Source organism: Eubalaena glacialis, chromosome 12 (assembly GCF_028564815.1).
Source record: "Eubalaena glacialis isolate mEubGla1 chromosome 12, mEubGla1.1.hap2.+ XY, whole genome shotgun sequence".
Lineage (NCBI taxonomy): Eukaryota > Metazoa > Chordata > Mammalia > Artiodactyla > Balaenidae > Eubalaena > Eubalaena glacialis.
The window spans coordinates 43,699,655-43,710,143 of NC_083727.1; the positions used below are offsets into that span (position 1 = coordinate 43,699,655).

Consider the following 10,489-nt stretch of genomic DNA (forward strand, 5'->3'; position numbering starts at 1 on the left):
TTGCATTTCTTCCTCTGGGTTGGCAGGTAGCTATTGTTACAGGCTGTGACCAGTGGCAGGCAGTTCACCAGGCTTGCGTTGCTCACAGTCTGACACTCCTCGTCCCAGTGCACCATCCTCAGTCTCTCAGCACCGCCCCTCGGGCCCAGTGGGATGCTCAGAGTAACTAACAGTGGTGCAATGCCCCACTCAGTCACTGAAGAGACTCTACTGGCCAGCTCACAGCACTAGAACCCTGCCAACAGTATATCTGCATGCCAAAAGTTAGAGGGATATTTTTCATATTGGCTCCAAACTTCCAGATTTCCAACCTCACTTTCTGCTAGCAGCTAAATTGCTGCATGCCAGAGGTAGATGAAAAGAAACGATTGTCCAGAAGACAATTAGTTGATAGGGCAACGTAGGTGAAGGAAATAGAAGTATTAAGGAAAGAGGAAGAGGAAAAGAAGAAAAAGAAGCAAAAAGGGATCTTTAGCTTTTAGAAAATGAACAAAGATGCTTATGATATGGCACCCAATGGGCCAGCCTTAAAGCCATTACTGACTAGTCCAACATACCTGGAGGGTTCAGACCAGAGGGGAGCCACACCTAAGTGCTGGCACAGGAACTCAAAAATTCCACTCCTGCCCCCCACCTCTTGCTTTTACACAGAGCCCAACCATTCAACAGCCACAACTAGTGCTGTCTCCTGTTGACATAATCATGGAGCAAAAGCCAAGCCCATCAGCATGCTAACAAAATTACTCCACCAGGATTTTTACACTTATTCTGATTTTTTTCAGTCTCCTTACCAAAGGCACTCCTTCTCCAAAGAAATATTTTCTTCTTATCCTTTAAGGATAAGGAAAGATCATTTACTTAATACAAAATATTACACTGAAAATTCTGAAGAACTTTGAAAGACAACCAAATGTTTCAGTTGAAATCTAAAGGCTATAACCCTTGGGTTCCATTCACAGATGTATCTGCCATGAAATGTCATGGACCCAACCTTTCAGTCTAAGTTCCTCCTCTATAAAACTCATGTCACAGATCACTGAAGGCTAGTAAAATACAACGTTCTCCCCATGATGTACCATGACTTCAATTAACTTGTGTACGATATTCCCACTGTCCTCCCTTAGACAACAGAATTCGGTTGAATAATGAATTCGTGTAAAGCTGTATACTTTCCCAAGTCTTTTCTTCAGTATTACCTCATCTATTTCTCAAAACCATGATAAGAGAGATAAGACAAGTATAAAACACATTTTACAAATGAAGGAACCAAGAGCCATGGAGATGAACAGCTCTGCCCCAAGCCACGTGGCACGTCGGCGGCAGAGGAATGATGACAGACCAAGCCCCTCAGCTCCCACCTCAGTGCTCTTGTTCTTCTGGACTCTAAGATCCACGAAACATCAAGAAATAACCTGCACAGAGTCAATAATAACTTACAATCAAGCAAAGATAAATGAACAATGGCACCAGTTTTTTCTCAGTTTGATGAGGGGAATTAATAATTAACATATTCTGCATTAAATTTAAACAGCCAATGCCAAGTCATTTACAATTCAAAAAAATCACAGGTATTCAGAAAGGATAGGAAGCCCACATAATACGTACTGAGCCAGCATCTTCTTGATTTATTCTGCTCATTATCTTTTTTAGATGTAATACGTAATATTTTGGAAGGTGTTATTCTAAGCTACAAATCAAAGGAAAATAAAGGCTTGAGTTTCTATTACCAACTCTTGTCTCACTTCAGAGTGAATTTCTTCTCGTTTGATAATAAATGGAAACACACGGAAGTACCCACAAGTAAGCTAATATACGTTAAGTCTTCACAAGTGACGACTCCTGAATGGTTTGGGATTTCATATAACTAAATTAAACCATACTCCGAAAATAAGGAGCTTTTCAAGCTTCTATTTCTGTACGTATTTTGTGCTCCCACTAGAGCTTTCAGCCCCAAGGAGCTTGAGGTGAATCCCTTGGGGGAATCTCGGCTACCCCAAAAGAGTGCCACACAGAAACCTGTACGAACAGAGCAACCTTAAGAGTTACCCCCAACAGATGCATCGAAAGGCACACACGCACCCAAATAAAAACACACACAACCAGTTCTCTATTTGATTTTTAAGTGTCAGCTCTTCCACCATTTCAAGTTACTTTAGTAGAAAAAGTCCCTTTCGCATCACGACCGACTCAGGGGCGCCAAGGGGGGGCCCTCATCTCACATCAACCCGGGTTCTCATCCTAAACGCCTCGTCCTTGATCCATCCACTGCGCAGATTCCAGCACTGGAGGCGCCGGCCGCCAGCGTTCGCCTCCTCTGGCTTCCACACAGCCAGGAGCCTCCTCCTCATACCCTTCCCGCAACATTTCTGCACTTTGCCTGGGTCTGACCCAGGCCTCTAGCCTCCCCATCCCCGCTCCCAGCCAGGAAGAGTCGGAGCCGCAACTGGGGCGCCGGGCGGGAGAAGTGGGTCCCCGCGCCACCCGCCGGGGCTGTCGCCACTACCCCATCTCCCGGCGAGGGGCTGGGATACCTCCGGGCGGAGCGCGAGGCCGGCGACTTCCACGCCATCCCCGCAGCCCTGCGCCTTCCCGCCTCCTCCCCGGCCACCCCCAGGTCCGCTCCGGCCCCCGAGCGCAAAGCTGGGGCCCGAGTGGGAGAGCGAAGCGAGGCGACACGCGTGTGCGAGGGTGTGAGCGCGGACACACAGCAGCCAGGCTGGCAGAACCCCGCCTCTCCCCGAACTCCCGCCTCGGACCAGCCGGCGCCCGGGCGCTCCGGGGCTCCCCGTTCCGGGACAAAGCTGCCGCGGCCTCTCAGCCAGCGCGGGGCGCGTCGTCGCCCGCTCTCCTCAGTCTCCCCGGACGCGCCTCCGTCCGTCCCAAAGGGCCTCCGGGCCGCCCGGTGGACGGAGGGGTCCCCGGGCCGGGCGCCCGCAGCCGCAGCCCCGCGCCCCCGCCGCCGCTCACCTGTTCAGCACTTTGCGGATCCTCTGGCGCACGCCGGCCCGGGAGGAGGCGGACAGGCTTCCGCCGCCGCCGCTGCCCTCGGCCGGCAGGTTCTCGATGGTGGTCACCACATGGTTCGGCGGGGCCGGCGGCGGCGGCTGCAGCTGCTGCTGCTGCGGCTCGGGGGGGATCATCGCGGCGGAGGCGGCGGCGCGGCGGCGATCAGAACGCTGCTGGGCGCATCGTGCGCCGGCTCCGGGCCCGGGAACGCGCGGAGGACTCCGCCGGGCGGCCGCGGCCCGGGGAGGCGGTGCTGCCTGCCAAGCGGCGAGGCGGGGAGGCACCCGCGGCTACGGCCGCCGCCGCCGCCGCCCAGCCCGCCACTCACACCTCTCCAGTCCCAGTGCGCGCACCCTCGCTCCGCCGCCTCCTGCCCCGGCTCTTCCCGAGCCGCGTCCCCAAGTCCCGGCACGCCCCGCGAAGTGGCCGTGAAGGGTGTCGCGCGGGGGCGCCGAGCGGCCGGTCGGCTTAGGAGACCCCAGAGGAGAGAGGGGATGGGGCTCCGGGCCTCGCCTTCTCTCCCGGTGCCCAGGTCTTCTCGGGCCGAGCGGCGGCAGTGGCGCTGGCGCCGCCTCAGCCGGTCCCCCGCTCGCTCCGAAAGCTGCCGTCTGTGTCTCACGGAGTGAGAGACCGGGAGTGAACCCAGAGAGCCTGGCGGGGGCGCAGCGGCGGCGGCGAAGGGGGGCCGGGCGGGGGACGCGCGCCCTGTTCTCGCCAGAGGGCGCTCCCGAGGTGCCTCGATGCCGCGACCCTCCCGTCCCCGGTCCACCAGAGGCCCATGGTCTGGGCTGCTGTGATTGTTTTCTTTTGGGGTTGTTGTTGTTGTTGTTTGTTTGTCTGTTTGTGGGTCCCCCCCCCCCCCGCTCGTGAGGTTGAGAATAGATCCTCCCTCTTTAGTTAGAAGGAACTCCCCTCTCCTGCCGAGATGCCGCGGAAACTAGCACCACTTTCCCGGGACAGCGACAGGATGCTGAGAAGGGCGCCGGCCCTGGATTACAAAGCCAAACTCGAGTATCCTAAATATTACACCTACAGTCACTATAATGGGCCTGGAAGAAACTGGAGGAGAAACAGCTTCTCACAAAGAATTCATTCTGGGAATTGGAAAAAGCATATCAGACCAACTCAACGTCTCGGTTTCATAACACTGTGAAGGGAATGTAGGCAGATTTGAGTTCCAATCGTGCCTCTAAAACTCATTAGCAGAGACTCCCTAAGCAATTTACTTGAATTCTGAGACACAGTCTCCTTTGTGCAGCGGGGCTACTCCTGTCTCTCTCCCCGCAGTGCTGTAAGAGTTAAATGAGGGAAACCACCCAGCAGGGGGCCCTGACAGCTTCTTCAGTGGCGCTACTACCACAGATCTCCACTCTCAAAAGGGAAAACCCCTGTGTATCTGGCTCCGAAATCTTAGACCTGAACACCATATTGCCGCCAAAGGAAACTGATTCTCTCTCCCAGGCATCTCTCAGACCTATTGATCTAGATCCCAGTTAATAGTTGACTCCTAAGATAGAGAGATTTTTCACATTTTTCTTTATCTAGACTGCCTGGATAGAGATCCTATAGTGAAAAATGATACACATTTAACATTTGTTTCCATTTCAGTGCAGTACGTGGAATTATTTGCCCTGAATATGTTTAATAGGTAAGTATATCTACAGAAAAGCATGCTGATACCACCACTGAATGCAAATGCACTGGAAACCAGCAAATAAAAAATACTGGTGATAGGATGTGCCACAGAGAAGGGGGTTGAGGAGAAAGCAACACTGAAAAAAGGGATGGGCTGTCTGATTAACAGAGGGGAAAGGGGAGACGGGAGGATAAAAAGAAGATGAGATTCATTTTTTGGTTAAGAAGTAAGTTCCCATTCCTTTAACAAGATTGGGAGCCCTTTTTTTTTTTTTTTAATCATTGAACATTTGAGGAAACAGCTACCCAAAAAAACTCTCCAATCTATGTTTCAATTTATGTAAAACCCAGTTACCACCTGAAATATCCCTGAAGTCTTTTTCTACCAAAATTAACTCAAATTAGAACATTTTCCCTTTTATAATTAACACACTGTCCCATTCTTTCTCAGCAATCATTCTCATATTTTTCCACCTCAGATTTGTACAGGATGCTCTGAAGAATTGTTACGAATAGGATCAAGGTTTGTAACCTCATGGGCATTAAGATTCTAATAGTTCGTAATGAGTTTGCCCTTGGAGGACCCACCAAATGTAGGAGACGTGAATGAAATGCACTTCAGCTGAACCTGACAGCAAATCATGGTTGGAGTCTCTCTATTAAAACAACATTTATGGTAATTTCAGGTGTCTGCCTTGAATGACTGTTTGCTTCAGTGCCCTCTTCCTTCGCATTTGGCTTGCTTCCATTTGAATGCTTTTGGCACGTCACAAGTGCTGTGTCTGCACTTCAATATCAGCATTTGCACCTGGTCATTCCTCTAGAGGGACCACTGAATGCAAATGAACTAAATCTCTGCTGAATCAGGAAGGGAGAAAACCAAGATGGGAGAGAACAGGATGAGAGATGTAGAATTTCAATCTCGCTGTTAAGAAAAGACCCAAAAGCAGTCTCAAGCACCATGTTTTTCTTATTCATTATGGTAAAGGGGATACAACAGCAGCTCCCTTCTTATCCTCCAATTCTGTGTTTCATGAGCATCTCCTAAAAAGGAGTTGAATTGCATTTGAGAGACAGAGAAACAGGAATTAAAAGTGCAAAGGTCGGGGCTTCCCTGGTGGCGCAGTGGTTGAGAATCTGCCTGCCAATGCAGGGGACACGGGTTCGAGCCCTGGTCTGGGAAGATCCCACATGCCGCGGAGCAACTAGGCCCGTGAGCCACAATTACTGAGCCTGCGCGTCTGGAGCCTGTGCTCCGCAACAAGAGAGGCCGCGATAGTGAGAGGCCCGCGCACCGCGATGATGAGTGGCCCCCGCTTGCCGCAACAAGAGAAAGCCCTCGCACAGAAACGAAGACCCAACGCAGCCATAAATAAATAAATAAATAAATAAAAATTAAAAAAAAAAAAAAAAGAATAAAAAAAGTGCAAAGGTCAAGTGGTGTGTCTGAATGGAATTAAACAGAAAAGATGAGGGGAAGGCCTATTTCCCTCCCCCCCCCCCCCCCACCGCCCCGCTGCGTCTTTGGCCTCAAGGGATGAAGGCTGGAGTTTTTTAGTAGTGGCATGTGGATGCCAGGGTCATACTTGACTGCTCGGTTTACCTCTCTGACCAGTTGTGGTTATGGGCACATCACTATTGCAAAATTTCCATTCCACTCTTCCCCTTACATCATCCGAACCTCACTTAAGACACACACTAGCACTGTTGAATTCCTTTAGGAAGCAGAAGTTGAATCTCAGCAACACCTTCTCTAATGTTGCTGATTTTGAAGACACTTCCACTCGTGTAAGGAAGAGTAGACTTTGGTCTGTGATTCAGACCTCAGTCACCAGGCATTTTGACCAATCTGTTTAGCATAGACCGCACCTGTGTGTTTATCAGATTAAAGCTTCAAAGTTATGCTTCAGAAGTGACGGATGATTCTCCCCAGATTGCTCAACAGTTGTCTGGAATTGCTTGTACTGCTGCAAATGCCCAGTGCCCATATACTTTCCCCGTGCCATTCTCTCACTCTTTTTCTTTCTCTCCTAAGTCTGGTTGAATCTACGCAACACACACTACTAAACGCGTGACATCTAGAATGATAGAGCTTCAGAGTTTCATTCATCTAATTGAATTCATGCAGAAGAGAAGAAAACAAAGCTGGTGGGAAATTTGTGGAGAGGGGAAAGGGAAAAGGAGTAGAATGGGTAGGTCTTAACAACAAGTGAAAAAGAAAATTTTAAAAAATGGTACTTATGAACTCCAGTGATAACCGAGAGCTGTTCAGGCCTGAGGTGAAAAGTAATCATAGTTCACTAATTGTCTAAGCTCCAAATTGTGTTTGCTGAGCCATAACAATGTAGACACTGCATCTTGATCAATAAGAGAATCAACTAAGACAGTGGAAAGTGATTGCTTGTGGTGAAGGGGAAAATGGTGGAGAGGTGGGGAGAGGCACCACTGTTTTGCCTAACAGAGCTTGTAGGATCAACTCTTTAAACCATGTACAGATATAAATTTGACAAAAATAAACATTTTTTTCTAAAAAAAGGGAAAATACAGAAGTATAACCCTGACATTTTTATTCTCCATTGGATTCTTGGTGTTGTCAAGTCATCTTCCTAAGCAGATTGCAGCTAAGGGGGAAAAGTAGGGGTCGCCATCAAGAGCTGCAACAATTTCTTAGTTAAGCTAACAAATAATTGTCACAGTAAATCTACGGACAGATTCATTAATTTGCTAATTGTGCTTCCATTCACTGGAGTTGTCTATCCTTTCCTCATTGATAAACCTTCAGTTTCCCAGCAGAGAGATTCAGCTACAATTCAACAAGCAATTTCTTGTCTTTTGGGTTGACATAAAATGACAGAATATAATAAATGGTGAGACATCATTTTCTAGTTAACATCCTCTGGCAGCAAAGTGGGGAAGGTAGGAAGATGGTAAACAATTTTTTTCACTTTACAAATCAAAAATTAAACATGGTTGAGTTTATTCGTTCAATTGGATATAGTAGATTTTTATTTTCCCCTTAGGTTTGTAAACATCGGTGAGTTGTTAAAGTCAATGGGAATAAGTTATCTCATACTGGGTATCTTTCAACATTACTTTGTCAAACAGTGAGAAGGCAAATAGTCTACCTCTAACCCAATAACAATTTCTCTTTTATTTATAAATTCTTTTTATTTTTAAAGCATTTCTACTTAATCTTCCCAAAAAATACGTGAAAATATATTTGTGATATTTTTGTTTACTCAGAAACCCAAGTGAACTCCTAATTTTGTACCTAACTCCAGTTTCTTATTTTGTGACTCAGACTTGAACATGCCATATTCTCTATTTGGTAATAAACTTTAAAGAGGCCAAAAACCTTACTGAAGGCCAATTTTTCTCAGGGCTAATTTAGTTAGAGCTGACTTTGCAAGGTCATTAGAATCTGTGAGCACTAGTTACTTGTGTACTGATTCAGTCCTAAAATAATGTCTCTGTCACCCAGCACTGAGGTGTATACAATTCAAAAACAACAACAAACAGCAACAATGTTTTATGTGGAACCAGCATAAAGGCCACAGATTTCTGGTGGGATCTCAAAATAATGAGTATTATCTAGCCTTAGAAACCAGCTAGTATTCTTGTGTCAGTTCTGTCTTGAGAGCAACTAATCCTACTGCATTAGTTAGGACATATCCAACTGCTAGTAGCTGAAACCCCTGGCTCAAATCGGCTCACACAATAGGAAATATATTGTATCATAAAATGAGAAATCCAGGGGTTGGGCAGGACCCAGAATTAGTTAATACAGTATCTCAGAAATATTACCAAAGACCTAGAGTCTTTCCATCTTTCTCTACCAACCTCAATGAGTTGGTTCTGCCATCAGCTTCGTTCCTTCAGGGTTGCCAGAAGATTGCAATTCTATGTGTCAGATCCAAATACACCAACATCCAGAAAAGAAAGGAGCCATGTCTTCCAGAAACCCATGGACAGACCTCTCTTACATGTCATTGGCCATGATTGGGTCACATACCCGTCCTACACTATGGAGGCAAAGAGGATGGCAATACCATGATTGTCTAAGACTAAACATCTGGGATTAAAGGTGGTTTAGGAATCAAACACAAAAGCCACTAACTTTACCTCTGAGACTCTTTCTTCTGTTATTTTACTCTTTGACCTCCCAACCAACATTTTTCGGTGTGTTCTCTGAGAAGAAATGCAATTCTATCATTCCTTCTCAGTTTCTTGGAAATTTTACTCATATTATCAATTGTCTCTTCTCCCTCCTATATATAAAACATCTCCCTTGTCCTGTAGATATTCAAACGTACTCAAGTCTCTCTGATCTTCAAAAAAAGATACCTTCTCTAGATCCCACATCACCCTCCCATTTCTCATCATCCCCTCAAAGCCAAACTGTTGAACTTGCCGATTCATTATCCCAGTTTTCTCACTTTTCCTTCACTCCTCAATCAGTCTGGCTTCTGTCCAGTAACTTCACATAAAACTCTTGCTGAGATTATCAGTGATTTCCATGTTATAAAACTCGATGGGGTTTTTAGTCCTCACCTTAGCCTTTGACAATATTAACTAATCCTTTCTGTATAAAACAAATTTTCCCAGTGTATCCCATCATGACCCACACGTTTCTAGTTTTATTCTAACCTGATGGCTCCTTCTTAGTCTTCTCTATAAGCTCATTCTCCTACACCCAGCCATCAAATGTCATAATTCCTGAAGTCTCAGTCTCTAGACCCCTCCTTGTCACTCTACACCCCCTAGACAAGCTCACCATACCCATGATTTTAATTATCATCTATATGCCAATGGCTACCTAAAAGAGAGGCCCTTTCTTATTCCTTAGCAACAAAGCAACCATCAGCTGCAGGCAAGGACAGGTCCCCAGTGGCTCCTTATTTTTGTTGACTACTACAACTTCATCTATGAGACTGATCCCCTCATGCCTCATATCTCTGATTGTTACTTTCAAAATCCCAAGCTTTCTAAGTTATCAACCATCACCCACAGGATGATAGCCATATATCCTTAAACTGACTTGATCTCCCACCTTTCCCACACCCTTAACTTTTTTCTATGCCTTCTAGGATTCATGATATGTTATCAGAAAACTACTCTTTTCATCTTCAGCATCTTCACCTTTCTTTGCCTTAATTGAAATCTGAATATCCCTTATGACTCCACTCCCTTTGAAGCCCTTTCAGGTGGGTGCTGCTTTTTGTCTTACACCGTACTTAGCTTTGGTCCCAGAACTAGGATAGGAAGCCTCTTGCTTCTTGTTTCTTCTTTCACAACATTTCTCCTTACACTTCTTTAAAAACTACATCTCCTTTGAAATTCAGGACATCGCACTTGACAACTTACTACCCCTCCTTATTGCTGTCACCTATTGACCTGCTGCCAATACCCCTCATTAATTGATCATCTTAGTCCCTGACTCACTTTCTCATTCTACCTGTTCCTATGACGACTTTTGTTTCAACATTCAAACAAAAGACCTACCAAATGCCTTGATTCCTCTGTTCCTTAGTTCCAATGATCTTTTCATCAGCTCTTCCTTCACTCCCGTGGTCCTTATCATCACAAAAAACTGAGTGCTTTCTAAAATACGTATATGAAAATATCCTATTCTCCGACCATCACCTCCACCATCTCCACCACCTCTTCTTTCACCCTCATCAGTTACTGGCCTCCTATTTCACAGAGAAAATAGAGGCTGTTGAGAACTCCCTCAGCTTCCCACAATCAAACCTACAAATTTACCTCTTTTGGTCCTTCTCAGCTTTCATGATGGAAGAGGTATCCCTCACCTTTCCGAAGACTACTCTCATCACCTGTGCTCTGGAGC

The 10,489-nt window shown here is 46.4% G+C and overlaps 1 protein-coding gene across 1 annotated transcript in view; it reads right to left on the reverse strand.

The window, feature by feature from the left end:
- The window catches only part of SLC35F1 (solute carrier family 35 member F1), a 400,751-nt gene extending 397,126 nt beyond the window's left edge, over window positions 1–3,625 (reverse strand). The window contains exon 1 of the mRNA XM_061206841.1: window positions 2,968–3,625. Coding sequence (XP_061062824.1) covers window positions 2,968–3,140 — 173 coding nt within the window. The 5' untranslated portion in view covers window positions 3,141–3,625. The remainder of the gene's footprint in view (window positions 1–2,967) is intronic.
- Window positions 3,626–10,489: the final 6,864 nt, after the last annotated feature.